General features: G+C 37.3%; 1 protein-coding gene across 1 annotated transcript in view; it reads right to left on the bottom strand.

The window, feature by feature from the left end:
- The window catches only part of LOC121327779 (follistatin-related protein 1-like), a 40,818-nt gene extending 24,518 nt beyond the window's left edge, over window positions 1-16,300 (bottom strand). Inside the window, exons 1-2 of the mRNA XM_041271992.1 lie at window positions 16,185-16,300; window positions 16,009-16,065 (exon numbers count right to left, since the gene is read on the bottom strand). Of these exons, the coding sequence (XP_041127926.1) occupies window positions 16,009-16,065; window positions 16,185-16,187 (60 nt within the window). The 5' untranslated portion in view covers window positions 16,188-16,300. The remainder of the gene's footprint in view (window positions 1-16,008; window positions 16,066-16,184) is intronic.
- Between the last annotated feature and the right edge of the window lie 9,156 nt (window positions 16,301-25,456).

Raw genomic sequence — 25,456 nt, forward strand, 5'->3', positions numbered from 1 at the left:
ACTTTGACAAGGTTTTAAAGGGAAAGGCCACAAAACATTATGAGAGGGAGTAAACCGCTAAAGAGGTCTGTTTGATGGCTCATATCTCCATGAAAACATTTCCTTTCTGCAGTCGTTCCTGTCTCCCTGTGTGAAGATTACAGATGGATTCTAGCTTTCTCTCTTAACCTCTCCTTTCTTGTACTCGCTGTTGGACTCTGGCTCTGCGAGCACTGCTGTGTCGTTACATAACAAAAACAAAAAAGATGCTGTTTAAATTTATGGTTGACAGATGGTTACTCACACAAGCCACAGAAGACAACTACAGGCCATGCACACCCTATTTTGGCAGCCATAGTTCCCACCTGACCTTTACTCCCTGTTAGAAAGTGACACTGGGATACAAAAAAATATATATACTGTGCATCACTGGCAGCTGATGGCAGTGGTTCTCTTAGCACACTCTCTTAGCACTGAGGGAGAAACACCTGTCCCTCATATCAGATGATTTTGAATCTCCAATGCTAAAAACGCTTTCCAGTGTTAACTGAGGACACGGGACTTGGGAGACCCTGGTGTTGTTTTAATGGTCAAAGCATTTCGTCTCCTCCTCTTTTCAACATAATGCTTGCATCTGCTACCTGTGCACAAGGGTACTGCAGTGCATTGCCTTTAGGAAATAGACAAACAGGAATTAAAAAGGTCACTTCTGCCAGCTTTGCAGAATTCCTGTTGCTTCCAGCTTGTTCTGGAGTTTCTCAGGATGAACTGCCTTGATAACTCCTGTGTAGGCATCACTGCACTGGCTTCCAGTGAGTTTTCGAATTGATTTTAAAGTCTTACTATTGACTTATAAAGAGCACTAAATGGCTTGCCACCGGATTACCCAAAAGATATTCTGTCCCCATATAAACCTCTTGTGCCTCCCAAAGGTAAAATTGCAAACGAGAGAAGGAAGTGCATTAGTTACAATGCCTCCAGACTGTGGCACATATTGCCCTTTTCTATTAGAGATGCTGCATCTGTCTATATTTTTAAGTCAAGATAAAAGACTTACTTCTTGTTCTCGTCGATTGTTTTATTTGCTGCTATTGATATTATTATTTTAATTATTTTGTAACTACATCTTGATAGTGCATACTTTTGTTCTGTTTTAACTGACATTTAAAGTGCTTTGAGATACAGTGGTATGAAAGGCACTATATAACTGCCAGCAACAGATGACCTTGGATGTCTTTTTTATATCACAGAAGGCTGTTTCACCGGTGACATGTTAGTTTTAAAAAGCAGTCATTGTTACCCGAGAAGGTAGTTGAAAAAAGAAAAATCACAAGCAAGGGAATTTCAGTCTGATAGATACTTTCTCTACTGAAGTCCCAGGAGACCCTGGTCCTTCTGTTTCTATAGCAACGTGGAGCTCCTATCTCCAGGGTGACTGTGAGCTGAGGGGCTACCTCAGAACGCAGAAACATTTAAAAAAAGTAAAATATAAACTTAAAGGTTATATAAAAGATAAGTTTGTTTTTTTCTTTTCTCAATTCTGCTAAATGGTCTCTAACTATCACCACAGTGGGGGCCTTAGTTAAAACTCACAAAAGTAATACACTGGTTGAGTTTTGTTACCGAGATAACAGCCAGTTCAAAACAAAAGGTTGTTCCCACAGGTCTGTTAAACAACGGTATTTACAAGGAGTGTAAATTATTAGCCAAGACGTTAGTTTTTTATACTTATTCCTTTAATCTCTCCATTCTCATGTATTGTATTATCATGCCGTCTACTGGCTCTACTGGCTATGTAAAGTTTTAAATATGTGAAATGGTGTTGTTTTTTTTTTTTTTAAAGGGCTTGTTTATATCAAGATAAAGGGCTAGGACTCTCATTGCACATCAGTGTGATCCACTCCATGCTCTGTTGTGCATTCAGAAGACAGAGCTGAACTTGTTACCTATAAAATATGTCTGAAATGCTACCTAGTGTGCAAAAAAAAAAAAAAAAAACCATAAAATCTAACTGAATGGAAAATACAGTAATTAAAAAAAATAATAATAATAAATAACTTTTTCTGTCCTTATGAAATAAAGTTTTGACATTTAACACGTATTGTATAACATGGATAGTGTCTAGCTATAATATAAATGCAGTATACAGGTAAATCCATCTCCCAGAAGAGTGGTAAAGAGCTGGCTGTTTAATTGCAGACATTGCTGACCCAAATATTTCTGCACAGCACATCTGTAGAGAGGCTGGAAAGGCAAGCAACTGCATCCACCAGTCACAGCCGTACATGTAGAACAACCGACCAATCAGCAACTGCCAGATACAACCCAAAAAATACAAGAGAGAGCCCCATCCAATTAACCCCCCTTCTCCCCCAAGCCATTTCCAGCACTAAACCCAGACAGACACCAGTTAATGTAATGAAATGCCATTCCATCCAGCTCTAGACTGCTGGCATCTTAAAAGTTTCAAAACTATTACTAAGACAGGAAACAGTTTTCTGTTTAAAACATTGCAGTATAACGCATAATAACTTAAATTATGTAGGAGTAGCATAAAACGCCTGCCATAAGTACTGTATGTACAGTGCATATATTTGAATGTAAAGTTTGTCAAAGCTTAATGATTGAGAGTTTAAAGGACAGGTTAGTCTATATATCCCCAGCTTCTGATACTCTCAATAACTTGTGGTAAGGAATGTTGTACCTAATTTTCTAGCTCTATTATAAACATCTGCGTATGAACAAGTCTTGGGGATAATAAGTGAGGTAAGAGCTCGAGACAGCAGTTGTGTATGAAATCTCTTTTTACAGGCACCTTAACCACGTCAGAGTTCCTTAATTGAGCCTGGATATGCAGGAAAACGCGGTGTTGAGAAATATCATTTTTAAAGTCTGATTCTGCAGTCCTCAACTTGATTTTATGATGTCAGGTTAATCTAACTCCCATACACAAATCAGTCTTTGGGGTTGCATACAGTATAACTGCCTAATAGTGTGACTGGTGAAGGTTCCTTTAAGGCTTCACAAATGGATTATTCCAACATAGGACTGCAGCCTATGGCACTTAAAACAATCAACTGTCATTATCATTAATGTAAGTGTCAAAGCCTACTCAGCTAGCAACACAGACACATACAAACAAACCCCTATTTCCAAACTAATCTATAGCTTTGTTCTTCCCACTCAACATCTGACCTGAGATTTTCAGTAAACTGAGATCAAAGCAGCTTTGGCTGGCAGTAAAATTGAATTGAACCCTCTAAACACTGTGAGCCAAATATGAAACTCTCAGACAACAGCTAGGTTGTGGACAAACAAAAACTGTTAGGCAATTGCTTGTTTCTTTAAAAGAAGGCCACATCTGGCTTCTCAGTCATGCTTTCATTGCTCAGTTCCCACAGACACTGTTATTTCTGTCTCCCTCCCTCCTCTCTCAACCATCACGCCAGTGCATTAGTCATAAAGTCTCCCATCTGATAATGTTAATCTGAGTGCAATTATTATTTCTGAGGCTAGCGGTTCAGCTGGGCCTTAAGGATAGATACTTTAATGGATTTTCAGTAAAAGCTGTTTTAGGTTAAATTATTTTTAAACTGAGCAAAGACACAAATGCTTGTACTGTGAAAACAGAGTTAGAAATGGAAAGGGACCCAGTCTGCTCCTGGATGTTTTGAGCTTTCATTCAATTTACCAGTAATTACTATTGACCACAGAGCAACAAACGCACGCTTATTATCCCTCCTCTGCTGCAGGTTTATTATTTAATTACTTCTGCAGCTCTGGGGATGCAGGGTTTCATTCTTTAATTGTGATCTCTCTGTGGCAAAATTGCCGCCTCAGGGTTAATAAAAAAAGTGGCCTTTTAATCCAAGTTAATTACAATGTATTGAATTTGAATTCTCAAATTTGTAACCACTACCATTTTGTTCTGAATTAGCTGATAATATTAAACTTTGGCTTTATTTATTGAAACTTTGCAAATAATTTGGCAGCTCATTCTGTATTGCATTTTGCTTTGGAAATACAGGTTTTGGCATTATTATTAGCATCCTGTCAGACTGAATTAGAAACTATGATGTACTGATGTTAACAAACGGAGACACTTTCTCTTTGATCTAAGGGGTATTGAGAAAGACTAAAACAAAGAAAGATCTGAAGATGGGCAGGCAAACTCCATGAAGAACTGCAGATGAGACAGCAATGACATCCTCTCACTTTCTGGAGAGGCCATGTGGGATTGCAGTCAATACTAAATCCTTGTCCACTGCTCGTGGCTGCAACAGCAACCCATGTTTTCTTTGGAAATCCCTGGAGTGCAGGATGCTATCCAGCTCTGGTTTCCTGCCTGGAACCTCCAAGGAGCAGTGATAAGCAGTGAAATTGCAAGCTCAACCCTACCTCACTGAGTGTCTGTGTAGTGTTCCAGAGTCATGGGAAGCAGGGCAAAGTATCTAGTCTCCTGGAGAGATTAAAGTCATGAAGGCATTTTAGTCACTATTTGTTTTTTGTGCAGATTGATACTACTGCATATTTAACTGCAATATTGTAGTTCCAACAAACCGTACAATAATATCTTTAAATGAAATGTGTCGCTGAAAGAGCACAGCTGTTGGTGCTGTTTGCCCTTTGACCTGGAACTGAATCTTCTGCACGGCAGGACATCTCAAAGGAAACATTAAAATCATCATACAAGAAAACTGAGGTTCGCTGAAGAGGAAATGAGAGGCTGCCTCCTGAGCCTAGCATAAAACCATTTAATGTGATAATGAGTTGTGCGCTAATCCACAAAAGCAAAAACTAACTGTTCGAATCGTACTCTTAAACAACAAATGAGATCCATGATGGCTAAAACACTTTAAATAATAAAAAAAACACCAATAGTTTTCAGTCATATAGCTGTTTTCAATCAAGTTCACGATAATTTGCTAAACAAAGCTTCTTAAACAAATAATTTAAAGGAAGACATTAGTTTTTTGTTTTCTGTTGTAAATGACTTCAAGTGACATATACAGTCCTGTATAGTACTTTGTTTCAAAGGTTTTACAAGTGGCAGTACACATCCTCTTGTTTTTTTTTTTGTTTACAATATTATGAAACTATGCAACAATGCTGTGTATTGAATATTAAAAGTTCCCTGGTACTGCTGTTTTTTAACCACAGGGCTGCTTTTGAAAAGAATCCCTAAAGTTGAATTTCTGAAGGGTTTTAAAAATACCGTGTACAGCTGCCCCCTCATGCATCTGTGTGCTAGTAAAGCTACAGACAGAATTTACAGCTGAACACCTCTACTTGGTCAAGTTCAGCTTTTGGGAGTCTTTTCTGAAGCAGTCTAGGTGTTTGAAGCAATTATTTTTTCCTGGAATAAACAGCATGCTAAACAACTGTCTAAGAAGAAATAATAATAATAAAAAAATAATAATAATAATAATAATAATAAATAATAATAATAATAATAATAATAATAATAATAATAATAATAATAATAATAATAATAATAATAATAATAATAATAAATAAAATATACATGACAGAGAACACACATTATAGGATAATAAGAATACAGAATGAAATATTCTGATATGAATGCTATACTGGCTAACAAAACTCAAGGCAAAATTGTATATATTATATATATATATATATATATATATATATATATATATATATATATAAAAACACACACACACACACACACACACGTAGTCCAAGTAGTCCTCACACGTAACAGATACAATAAAACAAAAAAAAAAGAGAACCACTCCTTGTATAACTGTTTCCCACAGAGGTCACACAATATATATTCCAATATATATTCTAACACAGGAACCCCCCTTGCGTCTGCAGTGAAGCCAGTGGTTGTACAAACATGGCTAATCTAGAGCAGATGGAAGTGCACATTCCACTTTAATGACAGTGTGGTGGTAAGAGGCACTGATATGTAAACTAAAAAGAAAGGCAGCAGGAAATAAAGCACTATAGTGTAGGCCATTTCTCCAGCAAAAGGCTTCTTCACAGGCTGAGCTTACACAGGGCCACAAAACACGCGGCACAATTAAAATGGGGTTTAAAACCTTGTTTATTTTCAGTGCCCCCTGACAGTCTTTTAATATCTCAGTTTATTCAGGAATATTTTACTTGCATGGTACCATTAGATGTTAGTAATTTAAGGAGAATGTTGGGAGAGATGAAAGAGGCAACTTAACTCAGCAACATGAAATACCACCTTAAATGTTATTGTTGTGCACCTCTTGTATTAGCCTATGTTATAGGTATGCATGTAAATCACATCTGTGTTGTGCTGCTTCAGACTCCCCTTGTGTGTTGATCTTTTCAAGCCAGACGTGGCAATGAAATGTAAAAGTAAATTGCAAAATGACTCTTTTCTTTGTGAATTGCTGTTAAGTGTCTTTGAAACACATTAGGAGCATTTAAACAATCCAAGTGCAGCACTTTTGCATTTCTGCGTTACCCTGCAGTCATAATGAAATTGATCAAGGTCACAGGGGATGTGGAAATACATTGAACCTACAGTGACCCACTGTCAGGCAGACATATTATATCTTTTGTGTGAACAAGTTATTTTGGAGGTTTTTACTAGGAACATATAGTACCTAAAAATACATTTGTTGTAAAAGCAGCGAATGTGATTCTCCACTATCAATTTAAGAGAACTTGGGGAACAATTTCCAAATCAGACGTCTCCATTTACACCCAGATTCTGCCCTCACAGTGTATATGAAAACCAGTGGCTCAGGAGATATACATCAGCAGTACAGGGGACAATAAAACATTCGCATTCCAGTCGAGAATAACTTCTACACCAAGTCTCAAAACGACACCGTTCGATCAGACACACACATCATGAATTATTCCATTTCCCAACTACTGCGCTTGGCATGACTTGAATGTTCTTTTGCACCAAATTATCTCACAATTAATGATTTGTGCCCGATTAGTCAAGTAAAATTGATTTTAAATACGATTGTGCAATATATTCTGAACACATACATGGTTATATCAGCATACTGTACATATGAATGAAAAAAGGCAAATATGTTTCGGGGATAGGGAGATAAGAAACCTTTTTTACTCCCTTCCAGTGAGTACTTCTGTAAAATTAAACCCTCCCACACAAAAGAATCAGGCTCCTCTCTGACAGTTCTGATGTGATGAACATGGGCCTTTATAAATGACAAAGAATCAAGTCTGGGATGGATGACCTTTCAGAAGATGCGCTTGTTGAATAAGAAATTACTTTGATTGGCTTTACAGTTGCGATCTAACTTTGAGAAAATAGAAAGGCTAGTTATCATAAATTACTGCTGGTGCTGGTTGCTTAGCAACGCTGACCTGACCTTTGTAAACCACTTTCCTTACACAGTCATAAGCAGCTTTATTGCAGGTTTCACGGTTATTGGAAATGTTCTTATATTTTTCCAACCGACTGCACACATAATGTTTTTATAGGTTTACCGTTAAATGCTCTTTAAATGGTTGGTAAAACAGCCATTGTAATTACCTTCTTACCACTTTTAACCCTGAAGAAATATTACCTCAACTACTTTATTTGCCTAATAGTATAGTTCACAGCTCTCAACCTGTCAATTTTTTTGCATTGGACGCTCATTAGGTATTTACCTCCATTACAACAAATTCTTTCAGGACTTATTTCAAACTTTTGCTGTCCCAGATCAAACTGCATTGAAGCAACTCATCTACAGCTGGAAAGAAGAGGATTGATTTCAAATCACCGTCATGTCCATCTCAGTGATTGATGGAAATAAAACATTAGTCATTTAAATATTCAACATTTCGTTTTAACCAAGGTTTTGGTTGACACTCTAACAAACAGCATCACAAACTTAGACTACGCAAATAACAAAACTACTGAGAATAGAAAGCATCTGGCCTGAAAAGTTAATATAACACTAGGAAGCCTTGTAACACTGAGCCTAATGTAAAATACCAGCCAGGCTCCAAATCAGAGAGTGTACAGTGTAGCAAGGAACCTGTTCAGTAGTCTTTCAACACTGCCCTTTCTGCCACTTCAATCAGTTCCACCAATAAAATAGCACCCACACATATTTCACGCTCACTAGTGCTGAATTGAAATGTAACTTTTTGAAGATATAGAAGAAGACCTCTAGTCGAAACATTTGCCATCAATAAAATAGAAATGTTTTGCATCCTTCTAAATTAGAGGACCGTTAGCCAGAGTCAGACTTTTTACTTTTTTGATACTGCTTTGGTATCACAAGTGCATCTGGGCAGACAGGAAAAGATTGATTGTGCGCACCAAAGGTCACAGACAGACACTAACCCTCCCTGTAAGGTAATACCTTGATACAGTTACAACTCTGTTCACTTGATTAATGTGAAGCTGTATTAAGAAATTTTCACCTTGAAACCAAGATTCCAGGACTCAGTTCACTAAGAAACTCTATTCACAACGTTTATATCAGCGTGCACAATCTCACAACAGACACACAAACACACATAAAGATCCTTTTTAACAGTTAGACACCTCAAAGGAGCTATGATCTATTTTTTAAGATCATCCCTGATACTTTCTTTTATAAACAATATAACCCCCCCCTCCAAAAAAAACAAACAAATAAACAAACAAACAAACAAACAAACAGTAACTATTCCAAGAAAAACATTGCATTTGCAGATTAAGTTATCCCACTAGTGAGTTGGGGGGTGGTGATCTGCAGAGAATTTAATTGCCCTGCCCTAATGTACTGACCTTCAACTGCAGGCACTAGGGTTGCATTTCATCCAAACCCAAATTGTTCAAAATCACTCAGACGTAGTGGTTGAAGCCAAAGAAGCAAGTCCCAGATTAAGGGTGGGCCTTCTGCAGTCATTAGTTAGAAACACACTTAGAAGGCTTTTGACGACTGAGAATGAACTGGATATATAACTTAACATAAAACAATTACAATGCAGTGCACAAGGTTAGTTAAAATATTTGCAAGTGGAAACATCTGAAGAAACTGACATCTTGTTTCCAGTTTGGTCCTGCTCCTATTTACAAAGGAAAACACCACATATGTCAGTAACCAAGTTAGCATTTGAATCCAGCATCCTATACATGACAGTAGCTACAGATTAATTCCAGGTAGACACAATTGGTAATTATAATCCTAATAGAACGCTGGACACTGCCTCCACAAATCAAGACGCAACATTTCAGGTAGTTATCTGCCAGTGAACTCTAGCAAGTGTAAACAAAAAGCCTCATTACTGTGTTTTAAACAAGGCCTATCAATCCGCTTTAATTAAAAAAATAAACAGAGGGGCTCCCGAGTGGCGCATCCGGTAAAGGCACTTTGTTCAAGTGCAGGATGCACCCTATAGCTTGGAGATTGCCAGTTCAAACCCAAGCTATGCCACCACTGACCGTGGGTGGGAGTTCCCAGGGGGCGGCAGCCTGGGCAGGGTAGGGGTTAGGTTGGCTGTGGAGTCCTTGGGTCACCACACACCAGCGACCCCTGTGGCTAGCCAGGCGCTTGCAGGCCAGCCTGTATACAGTTCAGAACCGCATGGTCCTCTGACACTAAGTTCTGATATGGCCACATGGCAGGCTTGCAGAGCCAACAAAAAAGCGTTCAATTGACGGCACTTGTTTCAGAGGACATGAGTGCTTGGCCTCACTCTCTCGAGTTAGTTCAAGGGCTGCAGTGGTGAGCCAGGTTGAATAACTAACTGGACGTTCCAAATACTTCAGAGAAAATTGGAAAATTAATTAAAAAAAATAAAAGAAAAAAACAGTAAACAGAAAGGTATACCAGAGATTTTGGTGTGAGAAGGTTATTATTTACAGACTCGACAGCTTCGTTGTTAAATGTATTAGAATTCGTCCCAGACCCACCTAATCCATCTTCTCTTTACCTCCTTGAACTGCATTCATACAGTTTGCATGTCCCCAGTTTAACACTTATACTAATTGTCCTGGGTTGATGGAGTCTCCACATCACATTGCGGGAGCTTCTACATGTTAACATATTTAAAATATATTTAAAAGGTAATATTTTCTGTTCAGTGTTGGTCTCTAACTGCCAGATAAAGACCTAAAGAAAGTTTTGAGTGCTCATCCCTTCAGGCTTCAGGCCTAACCACCCCCTTAGCTCATTATCTACTACTTAGAGACTTCCACATTTTTAAATTAACTTAACACTTAATTAGGCTGAACTTTCTCTAGCAGTTCTTAAGGTTCAGAAACTGTGTTCCAGCTTCACATCACACCCAAATTAACCCAAGGCATTATCATAAATCAAAACGATAGAACCAATTACTGTTATAAATATGTTGCTGGTATCAGCAACATTGTGCCTGCTTTAGAACACCTCAGCACAAAAAAAAGACATGCAAAATGAAGATGTCAGACTATAGAGTTGCTGAGTGCAGAATCCATTGATTTGGTCTATAATAATCGCCAGAAGGTCACTTTACCAGCAGCTTTAGTTTTTCTGAGATAAAAAAAGAACTGGAGGTAGCAGAAAATGTGAAATGCTATTTTTCAGTTGTGACAAAATTATTTCCTACCATATAGAAAATGGAGAGGGTCTACCAAGAAATACCATCTATTTGTAGAGTGCAGCAATTGCTAGCAAGGCCATCATGTCTCAGCATTTATATCAGCTAAGGGAGCTTTCCTGGACTAAGGGGAAAAACAGCAACTGCCATTACATTGAAATAGAAAGAAAGGCAAATATTTGAGAAGAAAGCACAGAGCACTTTCTTCATCCAAAAGAATTCAGACCTAAGCAAAGGCTGTCTAGACTGCACCCTTCCCCAGGGGACACTGAGTAATGGTACAGGAACACATTCCCTGCCCCTTTTTCACTGGTATATACATTATGCTGCTCTTGGAAGCCATTTTCTTTTGTCTTAAGGAATGCCACTGCAAGAATTCCAATCTTATCCCATACATTTAGAACAACAACAAAAAAATAAATAAATAAACATGCCTGCATTTTTGAGGATTTTACCTGGAACTGCCCCCCTAATATTTTACGTCAAAAAATATGAAGGAAGTAATCCTTCACTGAAGACTTGAATGCTGTAGCAGAAAATATCTTGAACATTACTACGCAAGATTGAAAACTACAACTGTAGTCATAGAAATATATGCATGTGGCAAGTTTTCCATTTCTGGAAAAACAGTAAATTATGAAATGCACTAGCCATAACTAGGTAAAAAAGAGAACACATGTGGATGTTTTATAAACCCAACCAGCTAATCCTCTGAGTGGAATCGTTTTTACATAATATTAGTGGAAGCAAAATCCAAAGATTTTTTTTCAGAAAATGTTCAGTGATCTGGTTTATTGATTTGAAGGGAATTGCCATGCCAAACCTGGTGAACTATCTAAAGGCTCAGCATTTCTATTATTGCTAGGAGGGGAGTTGGTGTATTCATTTACACTTGTAAACATTGGTTCGTTTTGACAGAGGTGGTGTGGGGAGAGAGGTTCTAATTTTTATAAGAACAACAGAGTATTCAAATAGGTTTTTAGAAATATAAAAGGTATATGAAAATAACAAGTGATTTGTACTAAATGTAATAAGGACGTTACAACACCTTTCCAGCTTTGCTCTTGGAGATAGACAAGATAGAGAATGATGTGAATCGCACATGCAGTACATTCACAGGCTGTGCCATGGAAACCAAGAAAATTAATTATAGAGACGCACACATATTCAAGCAAGAGCTTATGTCAGTTTTATTGTTACGTTTCTTGGGGACTTGAAAGTATATGTCTGTTAATGAGTTTTCCCTGTTTTTGTAAGCACGAAAAAATGTACTGACACTGATAAAGGCAGTGGTCTCCTGTGTCTGCTTCTGTCATAGAAAATAAAGAGTTTTCTTTATCACTAGAATTCACTCTACGTGGGTGAAGAGAAGAGGTTTTAACTGCTGACACTGCTGGAAGAGTTGGGGACCGCACGAACAAAGCAATTATCCAATATTCTCAACAACAATTTTGAATCTTCAAAGATTCATGTTCATTACTGTGTGGACATGGGGGAATTGTTGGGGCTATCCAGGCTGGAATTTGGCCAGGTCAGAAAGTTTATTAAGCTTGTACACATTTTTCAAGTTCCCTTAGCCGTTTGCCTGCCAAAGCCTGCAATTCCATATGTAGTTATAGCATCCTGGTTTTTGAAAGAACACACACAGTATCAAGGTAAATGTGGATATAAAAATAATTCTGGAGGACAGCTACGAATACAAGTTAAACCCTTCCTCCCAGAGACTGCATTTAGTTCTTTATATGAAAGAAAGAAAAAGAGACCCAAGCTTGCTTGGCCTGCAACAAAGACCGAGCACATCTGCTAACAGTTAAAACAGCATGCGAAGCATGCCAACCTCCAGGCTACAATTACTGGGGCCTGAACAATGAGGCTTTCTCCCAGTTTCTGTGCAAACGAGAAAGAATGGTGAACAAAAAAAGGTGTATAAATCTTCAGCTGTAATAAAGACCTAAATGTACTGTAATTGTAGAGAGTATTTCTAAGCCATAATACTGTTGTCTTTTTGTACTAAGGACTTGACCTTTGGGACCCAACTGGCAAGTAGCCAGGTGATATGGGGGTTAGGCACAGGGGGTTGTTTCAGCATTGTCGTTTTACTGAAGACAAAAGTTATTAAAATTGGTTTCAGAAGTGAAAAATTGCGATAAATAAACAATATTTTCAAAACAATGCAGATTCATTTTCAATAATAACCCTTGTTAGAGGGATTTTCTGTCTGGTAGCTGACCACTTTGGAAAGGTACTGTAGAACTACGAAGGTAAATAATAAAAGTTTGATTGGGTTTTGAAACCATTAACAGTGCGTTTGTTGCTGAAGATTGAAATCTTTAAATTAAAGCTGCTTTTCAATGTTTTTTTTTTTTTTCTTTTAAGCTAGACATTTTGTTTCATGGTCATCTTCCGTAAAGGCTGTGCCATCTAATAGAGCTTTCTGATTGGTGGATGAAAGTTGTAAGGGTAATAATATAAGCAATCTGACATTTGACTGTACTGTGTATACTGAACTTGAGGATGGAAAAAAAAACTGTAAATTGAAAAATGGACTTCTCATAATCTAGAGCAAGCCTTTTGAACCACAGTACACAGACAAGGCCTTTTTCAATGTTTTATTTTTGTATCTTGTCAGTAACTACAGTACAGAGGACCAAGGCAAGCTGTCTCTCCGATTGCTAGGCCTCCCATCAACAACATTAGCATCAGCTCCACGCACGAAAATGGCCTTTTTCAGATAGCTCTTTCTCACTACTCTGATTCAACTGCATTCTGTTGGAAATCTTTTCAGACAATCATACTTGCTACATTCCCAGCTTATTCCAAATGAGCTGAACTCTCCTTTTAATTTTATGTGTGGCAATTTTAGCTGTAGGTGGGTTCATGACTTTGAAGCACCATAATCATGTGAGCAACAAAAAATGAGGTAAGAGAGGAATGTCTGATTGGAATTTCAAATTACACCACATAATTGTAAAATAGATCTTATCTGCCCCACAGTGAAGAAATGATGGGTTCCAGCTGTGTCAAGAAACTGTATGTACATTGTGTTGTTAATTAATTTCCTTTTCTGTTAGCTCTACAGAAGATCTTATACAGTACCAGAGTATTAATCGCAGACGTTCCTCTCTATCCAGACTTGAAGCAAGCACACAGCTTTGAGCATCAGCAGTCAAACTGAATACTGTTCTGCAAGTTTACGAATTTATAACATTAATACGCTTTAACGGATGAGTGACACCTAATTAATTTCGCAGAGATTTTTCCCCCATGATCTAAGTACATTAATTTACTCATGGTCCTACCCTCAACCACACTGTTTCAGTTAGTTTATCCAAAACAGTCAGCTTTTCCAGAGAGGGAGGTGTGCAGTGTGCAGAGCACTGTGAAACAAACCTAGATGAGCTCATTTCTGGCTGAAACTTGATCAAAAGTACCTCTGATTTATATTTATAATAAACGGACATTATTAATATATAAAAGTATTGGGCATATTCATTTTAAGTTTGGTAAAAGCTGAAAATACAGTAAAAACAATGCGTTGACTATAGGCCTTATGAGACTTTTCGGCATAAAAGCTTTTTAAGCTGTGTACTTTTTGAACTACTTCTATTGCACAGGTTCAGTTGCTAATATAATCCGCATTAATATTGAATGCTTTTAAAAGTAATTATATTAACATTATATTAGACATCTGTGAGATATACAAAGTGATTTCCAGCAAGTTGACTCGAAAAGCTTGACTTATGTTATCTAAAAGCCTTTGCTGCCTTTAAAGGCTCAGTTTGTTGCCAGGTGTCCAGCAGCTTTATCTAATGCTAGCCTGGTATTCGGTGACGAGACAGCTACAGTATATAACTAAACAGCTGACCTAACACCTCACTTCAGTGCATGTCTTGTTTGTCAGAGGCTTTATTTGTATAATCAGGGAAAGGACAGTGTGAAGTGCCACTTAGGTGGCCATGCTTTGTCTGGATGCATTGCACACAGCAGATACCTATCAGAAGACAGCAGCTGTGTTTACAAAGAGGCGTCAGGACCTCATGTCCCTTTTCTGTTACATTTTGCCAACTAGCAAACAACAACAATCTTTGTTCTATTGTTATATTTGTGTAATAGTATAGCACAATGTCAACACCTCTTCAAGGATGTATGGCCCCTACATAGGTTCAAATACAACTATATGTTAAACATAGACAGACATACTGTAGATATACATATGTGTGTGTTTATATATATATATATATATATATATATATATATATATATATATATATATATATATATATATATATATATATATATATATATTTTTGGGTTCATCAACTGTACATGACTGGGCTATAAAGCAACTCAGGAATGCAGAGTGTATCTTAGTGCTGTATTGTGTCAACTCTTTTGCCCGAGAATGGTACTTTCAATTTCAAACAAAATCGCCAGTATTTCCTGCACAAACATTTGTGTACCAGTGACCCTGGCTTTTTGGGTGGGCTGCTAATTGTAGCATTAAGACATTAAAACGAGACACTGTCCTGTACTAGCAAACATTTTCTAAGCAACGTAGAGTAACTATATATTGTTTGCTATTTTCAAAGCTCATTTTGTAAGGAAGAGTTTTGTATTGCTTATTTTTATGACACATCAAGGCCAAATTTAATAAATGTTTTAGGAATAACATGTTTTACAGTTTCAGTCCAAACAAGTATCCATTGTTAAATGGTGTTGAAGATTAATATCAATATTTAAAACATAATTTACAGAATTCACCAAGTAGGTATTTCAAACTAACGAAACTTTAATTACATTTTTTTTTTTTTTTTTTTTATGTGAATAGTATTAATTTATGATATGTGTATGTTTTTTCGTACAATAATATTATTATAATATTATTTTCAAGATTTGAAGATTTGGTACAATTTGTAACATATATAAAAGTGCATTACTGAATGTTAAATATACAATCAACAACCACTGAAGTTTACCAGAATATATCTTATATATATATATATATAATATAATAATAATATATATAGATATTATATATTATATATATATATATATATATATATTATATATTAGTGTATTCTGTGGATTATGTAACCAATCTCAATTTTGACATAGTAACATTGGATTTGAGCAAAACCAAATGTAGGCTACATTACATTTCCATTTACAAGAGCAAGTGTAGGCTACTCTGCCAAAGAAAAAACATTTAACACTCAGCTACAACGCCCAAATCTTCTGACTGTTCTATCAGTTCTGTCTTGTTACTTTGGACTCCTTGCAAGTTCTGTTTCCAATGAGTTCTCAAATTGACGCTAGGCAACTGAAATTCGAATTTAAAAAGTCGCTATGTTTTCCAACAGTAAAGAAAAAAGTATATATAAACATGTACAGTTTTTACGGTTACAAAAATAATCTGTAACATGTTGCCTACCATTCGTTTTTTTTTTAAGAAAGAAAGAAAGAAAGAAAGAAAACCATGCAACATACCTCAGCATGCGCGCAGGCGATGGCAAGCAGAATAATTACAGGGATACTTTTAAACATCTGCGAAGAAAAACAAGATACAAGGTTGAGCGATAAAATGCTGTCTAGCAGAAACACTACATTCAAGGTTCAAAGATTTTTTTTTTTTGTTCACCAAAAACGCATATTTTCTCCCATACCATTTTGGAAGGCTGCAGTTTTGAAGAGGACAGAGAACAGCAGTCTGGCTCGCAGTTAAAGGAGGACTGAGATTTTAGGAAATTTGAGCAGAGCTCAGGAATGTCAACCCGTTCTCCCCCCCTTCTGTGACGTGGCCGACTGGAGTGAACAAAGCCGAGAACGGATCTGTTACAGATGCATATTAAGAAGTTATGCATTAATGGGAGAGGCTATTCTGTTATTTATTACACCTCAAGAACATTTTTAAATTGGTTTCTAATGTTCGTAGACCAAGGGGGTATTAAGCTAGTATAGTAGGAGGGAGGCTGCTTCAATACACATATAGCAGCAAGAAAAAAGAAAAGAAAAAACTTTCATTGGAGAAAAAATACTGAATGTCGTCGGCTGTTTATTTTTTACTGTAGCGATCTCGGTTCCCCCAGGCAGATGCATCACACAGGGCGAGGTAATCCACACACAAGCGAAGGGTGGACGCGAACCCGGGACCTCTCGCACTAAAATATAGCGGTGCAATTACAAGGAGCGTTATATCGGCCTCATATCTTTGTATGTGATTACATCACCTACCAATCCAGTTACTGCCTATATATACATACAGGTAGTGGACAAAAAAAATGGAAACACCAATGCAAAGTCACTTAATAGGGCGTTGGGCCACCACGTGCAGCCAGTATGGCCTGTATGGGCGGTGGCATAATCTACCAGCCTCTGGAATTCTGCAGGAGGGATGCGGCACCATTCTTCTACGAGCAAGTCAATCAACTCACGCCTGGTTGATGGAGGTGGAAAACGCTGTCTCAAGCGTCGTTCCAGAATATCCCATAAATGCTCGGTTGGGTTCAGATCTGGTGACTGAGAAGGCCATGACATATGGATAACCACATCTGGCAGTTATTGCTTTGTTGTTTTTTTGTCCCCTCCCCCAATTTGAACCCTTGTTCCAAAATCGTTGTCCAGCCCAAGGGGTGATTTTATTAGAGGAGGTAGTGTGGTCCAGTGGTTAAAGTCCAGAACTTGTAACCAGAAGGTCATCAGTTCAAATCACACCTCTGCCACTGTCTGACTCACTGAGTCTGAGTCACTTAACCTCATTGTGCTCCATCCTGCAGATTAGATGTTAAATCAATGTCCTGTTGTAAGTGATTCTGCATATAAAGAGCTTTATGATTGTGATCCAATGTGAAAGGTGCTCTTTATCAATAGCTCTAAAGATATTATTAATAATAAAACACAAATTAGCCTGTGTCTAAAAGTGACTTAACCTGAACAATATGTATATTATCTCATATACCTAACCTGAACAATATCTATGTTATCTGATATTACACTAATAAATTTGATGCCATTTTGGAAAAGGTTCTTTCACTTGTAACAGAATATATCTTTTGTATTTTACTGATTTACATGATAAAATATTATTATGATAAATATTGGGAGACATCACACAATGTCATAAGTACATTTATCACCATATTTAAAGAAAACATAGTGATAGTGGGTTATTTCCACTATTAATATTCTCATCTCTCTCCCCAAACTTCAAACAGTGTTGTGTTATTTTCAGGTACGCGCCCTGCGCTTGCTCTCACTGCCTAAACAACTTCCACTAAGAAAGCAAGGAAGTGCCCAATCAAATCTGGTACGTTATGTTGTTTTTTGGTCATTTACATCTTTATAAATGTATCATATTTTTCCACCATTAAGAAAATAATATCTGAATACTTATCGTACGTAATACACTGGATCTTGTGCATTTGTTTTGCTCCTGCAACTTCGCGGTGGACTTATCATTGTGTTGTTCATCGTTAATCGTTTTTTTTTTCTTTTTAGAGAAATTCACTGTCTGTTTTCAGTACATCACATTGCAATTGATTGCACCTTTACCAAAATCTCACAGCGTACCACTTTCAATGTGAGAGTGTACTATTTTATAACATTACATGGGTCAAGTTTTGGTACTACCACATTGTGACGATGTACTACTTTTGTTTTTTGGGGGGGACAATGCACCACTTTATAACATTACACCAGCTGTCATCCCCTCATTGTTGAACATGGTTCTCCAATCTATCTGAACCCATTGTTACACTACTTTAACCATAGGCACAGATCACGGGGGTCAAGTCCCACCCACTCTTCGTAGTGGGGGGGACAGTACATGTATTTGTCCTCCAGTCCCGGCCCCCGTCCCCCTTACACCAAACACACACACACACATACACACACTTTTACGACCCCTTAACAATATTTTTAAACGGTTTTATGATTCAGAATGGTTAACTTGTTTTGTTGGGAGTGGAACGCGCCAGATTCTCGACCCCTCCTTTTTTTTACACAATGAACTAGTCCCAGCCTGTGAACCTGACACGCCTCCGTGCTTGCACACGTGTCACTACGATGAAGTTAATGCGTTCAATTTTTTTTTTAAATTTTATTTTAGAAATGGAAATTCGGTTTTAGGAAGCTACCTGCAAAACAAGCATTGATGCATTTGTTTTAATACAGGTTTGGCAATATCGACTACTTCTTTGAAACCTGCTGCTCCAGGTGTAAGTAATGAATTAGTTGGTAGCAAAGGGAATTTAAGCATCATTTTGCTGCAAAATCAAAAACAGCCTATGCCATTTACAAGTATTATACCAATTTTTAGCAATAAAACGGTGTTTTCAAACCGACCGCTTTCACACGCTCTGGTTACACTGCGATGAGTCAAACAAGGGAGTACAGCACTGTGCTTTTTCACAAGATAAAGTGTAAACAACATATAGTTGTCTTTTAGGCAACAAACGTGTGTGTGGGTGTGCCTGGTGGGGGGAGGGCGGTGGTGCTGTTGTAAGGGGCGAAATTACAGGGATTAGCATTAGGTACATTAAGAACATTTCTTATCGCAGCCGTTTCAATACTCGCCATGTTTAGAAGAATTTGTCGTGACAAATCGATATCTTAATTTAAATGCAGATCATTGTTTTATACAGCCGGCATCTCACATCCAGAGTCTATGCTCACATTTCTCTGAGGTACCTTTGATTTATTTATAATCAGATTTGCAGCTAAACTATGTATCTAGTCAATGTATTCTCTTTTTGAGGTTGAAATGTATATAAAAAGTTGGGAGTTCAGCTTTTGCAGGGAAGATTGGCACATTTTTCAGGCTGCTTTGAAATTGGGTTACAAAATCCTGAGGGATAATGTTGAATCATTACTGTGGACCTGAGCGCTGTAAATGTGTCATTTACTGCACTAAATCCTCAATCGTATTCTGCCGCAATGAATCCAATCTCGCATACAGCATGTGCTGGCTGACGATCTGTTTCTCCCAGGGGCTGACTGCTCATCTTGCAGCTCTGAATAATTTGTGAGAAAAGCCACACAGCACCTTCACTAAAACTGCACAACAGCTGACAAGCGATGCATCTTGCATGAGGGGCGACAGATGTATCTGTTTTCCTCATCTGGTGTGCATTTCTCTAAACCATTCAAGTGAAAAGGACTTATCCTCTTTTCATTTATCCGGGAGCATTTATATCAGAGGTTGATGTTAAATGTATTGACAAGGAAAATTGAACTTTACTTCTCTCCAGTGCTGACTGAAATGAAACTCAGGTGTTCATAGATTATAAATAATGTATATCTGATGTTAGGGAAGCAAAATACCCATACCTAATGCCTACCTGATTCCAAAAGGAAAATTTACATTTCGTCAAAAAACTTACATTGCAGCTGAGTAAGCAGGTAGGGTAGTCTTTTACTGGTGTAACCTATGTCTGGAGATAAAAATACTGATCTGGTATTCAAGTGCATAGGCCTTGTTTTATGGCCATAGTTAAAATATATTTGTCGCTCCTGAAGATTGTATTTTATCACCCATGGCATCTTAGTTTACTCTCTTGATGGCAGAAGATGGGCAAGGAGGTTATTGTCTCGGAGGCTGGCTCCTCACAGACAGTACAGCGCTGAGGGTATGAAGGCCATCACTTTGAGATTCTGCCCTGTTCCCAACTAGTATGAATACAGTATGTTTAGAAGCAGGTCCTAAAGGGTTTTGGGAGATCAATGACTTATTTAAAAAAAAAAGTAAAAAAGGGCACACTGACTGCCCTGCAGTGAATACTTCATTATGACTATGTATTAAGTATTCTGACTTTCTCTTTAGATGTAACTGGGATTGTCCAATCAAATTGAATTTTCTGTTGCTTTACTGTGATTAAAAGATTGAGGGACAGTATTGAGAGAATATAAATGCATTATGGAACGACTGGACTCTTTGGCCCAGGATCTAACCTTCTGGTCCATCAGGAGCCAGTCTCCATCGAGGTGCCACTTCAGAGGTAGTGGGGCAGTGGTGGAGAAATAATTTAGTGAAAGGTAGGCTTGGTCTATATAGGAATGGTTAGCCAATATGATTAGTGTAGTGGGGTCAACCTCTCCCAATAAATGGTGAGGTACACTATAAAGTTAAATCTATGGGCATTGTAAATAATGTTTTCTTTGTGTGTTGGTGACTATAACATGTAACCTGGAGTAAAACATACAGGAAATAGTATAACCATAAATGGAATGATTACAGTCGAGTACTTGCTGTGAGGGCAGTCTGAGGAAACAGCTGAATATACAAGGTGCAGCTTACCATTGGAGGATGTGACTTTGGAAAAACCCAGGGTTATCACCTTTCCGGGGACCAAGTAGGCATGTACTGTATAGTTGTGGTATTGTGAATGATAATATAACAGTTACAGTAGATGCCGCTGTTTAAGATACTATGCTGTGTGACAGTAGGAAGAGGAAGGAGACTAAGAACGGAAGTTGGTCTTGTTTATGAATGTTGTTCCTGAATGACCATTAAAGAATGTTTACTGCATGTGCTTATTCTTAATACACAACAATAATGTAGAAATGTTTTAAAAGTAATAAATACTTAGATTATTCTGCATATTCATTAAATGTTTCCCAGGGAGTGTACAATCCAGATTTATGAATAAGTTAAACATAGTCTTTGCCTAACTTTTTAGGCAATACATTCTATATTGTATCTGTAAAACTTTTTTTTTTTTAAATTGCCCTGCACAATTTTTATTTATCATGACTGATTTTGCTCAAGCATTCAAATTATTATTTTTCATAGAGCGTGCATATTTTGGCAAGTTCCTCATCAGAATTTCTTGAATGAATGAATGACCCATATGTGGTTACAGTGACAAACCATTGCTTTACTAAAAAACAATTATTTTCTGTTTTGTATTTGTAATTAATTTAGAACAATTTGTAGATTTTATTTTTCACTTTGACATTATGGACTTTTTTTGTGTTGATCAGTAGCAAAAAACTCCTAATTAAATCCATTTTGATTCCATGTTGTAACACAATAAAATGTGGAAAAGTCCAAGAGGGGTGAATACTTTTGAGAGCCTCTGTATGTCTAAGATTTTTGATACGCATTTTTCCTGCCCCTTTTTTCCTATTTACTGACATAGCTGGTGGTGCTGTGGGGTTTTGGTTTTATTATTTCTTTAGCTTGTGTTAATGGCACAGGAATTAATTCAGCCTATTTTAAAAACCCATAATAGCATGCATATGGTTAATGATGGTGCACTATTTAATGACTGTTGATGGTCATCGTATATGGTGCATGACATGTGAAATAAATATGATTCAGAAATCTTTGTGCTAAACAAAGTATTTTTACGTTTAATAAAAAATGCTGTCACTATCTCTTGGATGTTTTTGAAGATTATGTTTACAATAGTAAGCATAGGGTTTGAGTGGGGGTAAAATGAGTAACCTATTCACAACCTTGGTTGTTCTCTGCTTACTCATTTGTCCCAACATTTGTCTGAAGGTAGTGTACATGTGAAACAAATGCACATCAGACACAAAGTTCTGTTTTACCTGGATATGCGGCATCTGGAGAAAAAGGGTTGCTGGTGAATGATGCTTGTGGTGGAACATGTATTTCCCATTGCATTAAATCCACTCAGACAGCTTGTTTATTAAATATCTTGGTATCTCTGAAAAGACAATCATCCTCCTCCTCAGGACCCCATGTTAATAAACAAGACATCCCACAAAGGCAGTGGCCTCCCAGATGCCATTAATGTATTACCAATACAGAAAAACTAGGTGTCACATTTGCTCCTCCTTTTACCTCAAAACACCCTTTCCACAAAGATGACAAATAAGACAGGTGTCAAATTATATGATACCCATCTTGGCAGTTACCATTGCAGAAATCATTTTTTGGGGTAATATGATGAAGAAATGTCCTACAAAGTCCTTCTGCAGACATACTAAATATTTTATAAGAAGGGATGACTATTCAGGTATATTTAGTTCTCAAGGGGTGAGTGTGGTAAAACAAGCAATAAACCCCAAGAACCCCAAGCTAGCAGGGGTGGGCCAGCAGTTTTTAAAGGAAGCTGTACAGTGCTTGTAACTTTAATCAGTCCTGAGTCATGTTTCAAAACTGTTCAAAAGCATGCCTTGGATTTTCACTACTCTTGGACCGCAACCCCCTACTGTTACCTTAGTTAACGTATTTCTAGGTTAGTACTAATCGGGGTCTGTGAAACCAGACTTTGGTATTTTTAAATTCAGTATGGCCAATTCGTAGGATTAAAAGCCCCCCCTCTAATATTCTTACCAGCGCCAAAAAATAACTTTTGCTGTAAATTGAAAATGAATGCTTCAACTGAATCTTTTCCTTGAGGAACCATAGCACTGAGCTTTAAGCAAGCATACAAAAATGTTACTTTTTTTTTTTATCAATAAGTATAAACTAAAATGGAAAGTAGCAGATAATAAATTGCTATAACATATGCTACTATTATTATATTATGACACACATGTCGACTTACAGATTTGAGTATATCAAATAAAAGCTATTGATCACATGATACAGTAATGATACAGTAATGTAATTTTAGAGATGAGTGTTGGGTACTACTAAGGAAACTCATATTTACTAAAACATATATCACAAGGACTGGTGCCTTGTCTATCGTATTTTTCTTCCAGAAGTTACTATACTGCACAGACATCAACATGCAAATATCATTCATAACACTTTATTATGTGAACATAGCCAAGTAATTAAGCCAATTAAAAGAGCACTTTGTATAGAGCTTCTATTTAGAGTTAAGGCAGATGGAGGTGTGTAATAATAAAACATCACAGTCTTTTTTTTTTTTATAATGGAAGAAAAGTTCATTTTAAAAGGCAAGAAACCCATAAAGAGAATGAAATTGTTACTGGCAGTGTACCAGTATGACCTCATTTAGCGTCTGGAAGGGTGTAGCATTCAGACAGTTAGCTGCAACAACATGCTGCCTTCTCAAATGGATTGAAAGCTTTATGCCTGGTAAGATGGTGAAATACATCTCTCATGTTTTGATTTCAGATTTAATTTCTTTCATTATCAACTTTTACATGTGTCTTGCATGCTTTCTTACTGTTTTAAGCATGTATTTGTTAATATGGCACTTTTGATTCCTGGATTGAACAAACAGCCTTTTGTGTGGGACTACTGCAGAGGAAATGTGTGTTGTTTCTAAAAAGCACTGCAGATAAACCAATGAGAAGTTAAACAAGGTTGAATAAAATGTTTAGATTAAATATTTAGAATCATTAACCAAAGTGGAAAACGTACATCACTTGTCTCCCACTAGATGGCATTAACAAACCTCAAGGGCTCTTTTAGACTGGGAACAAGTTCAGTCTGCCAGGGTGTATATGACGTTTGGGTCCCCATTAACTGTCAAATAAGTTCAGAGTAATTGTTTTCACAATCAGTAAGAATGGAACAGGTGATATTTAAAAATCCTGCAACTGGGATATCATGTGCAGTAATAGTACATTATTGCATTTGAAAGGGTCAAATATAAGGCAACCAAGATGAGGCTTTCAAGATTTCATTTATGCGGAAAAGATAAGGAAGTTGCTATTATTCTTATTAATAAATTTGACCTGAAGGAGGTTTAAAATATAATTAGAAAAGTGTCAGAGCCAAATTGCTAACACTTTAATAAAAAAAAAAAGTAGACAGCTGTTTCAGTAAGCACATTCCTGTTTAAACTGATTTAAGGTGTGTCATGAAAGGTAAGTGTTGATATTTTGTATTTAGTTTTCACGTTATTAGGTTTCATTTAACTTAGATGAACAGATTAACATCACATTTATGGGGATGTTTCTCATCGGTAGGGACTGGGGCACTTGTCAAGATAGAAGGGAAAATGAATGGAGCGAAGATTGCTGTCCATAAATACTCCCCAAGGAACTTAACAGAGCTTGAACAGTTTTGTAAAGAAGAATGGTCAAATATTGCCAAATCTAGGTGTGCAAAGTTGGTAGAGACCTATCCCAACAGATTCACAGCTGTAGTTGCTGCCAAAGGTGCATCCATCAAGTATTAACTCGGGGGTGGAGACTTATCCAATTATAACACTGTGTAACACAATTTTTGTTCCTGGGTAGTAAGTGTTATTTCCGAATTGCTCATGCCTCAAAAGTATAGAAAATGGCTATTATTCCCCACAAACTTTGCTTTTGTGACCAGGACAGTGATATTTTGAAATTTACCTATTTCCAATGAGAAAATGGTCTTTTCGTTCACATAAAGTCGGGAAAAAAACAACATATGAATCCAAATTAACATGTATTTATACTAAAGTAATACAAAAATGACTACAAAAGATTTAGAAGTGAGTAGTTTTTCGGGATTTACGATTATACTGTAAATTACTTTCACGAATCAGCCCCCAAATGTCGTCTCCCATCATGTTCTCGTTATACTGTCCTTGGTAGTGACGTTCAAAGTCCAGTATATCCTAGTGGAAGCGCTCGACTTGCTCCTCCAAGTATGCTCCCATGTTCTCCTTGAATTTATCAAGATGAGCATCAAGGATATGGACTTTGAGGGACATCCTACAGCCCATTGTGCCGTAATTCTTCACCAGTCTCAACCAGCTCCACATAGTTTTCGGCCTTATGATTGCCCAGGAAGCCCCGAACCACTGCGACAAAGCTGTTCCAAGCCGCTTTCTCCTTACTAGTGAGCTTCTTGGGGAATTCATTGCACTCCAGGATCTTCTTTATCTGTGGTCCGACGAAGACACCGGCTTTGACCTTTGCCTCAGACAGCTTAGGGAAGAAGTCCTGAAGGTACTTGAAGGCTGCCGACTCCTTACCTAGAGTGCTGACAAATTGTTTCATGAGGCCCAATTAATGTGCAGTGGTGGCATCAGCACATTCTGGGGGTCCACCAGTGGCTCCCACTTGA

Source organism: Polyodon spathula, chromosome 15 (genome assembly GCF_017654505.1).
Source record: "Polyodon spathula isolate WHYD16114869_AA chromosome 15, ASM1765450v1, whole genome shotgun sequence".
Classification (NCBI taxonomy): Eukaryota; Metazoa; Chordata; class Actinopteri; order Acipenseriformes; family Polyodontidae; genus Polyodon; species Polyodon spathula.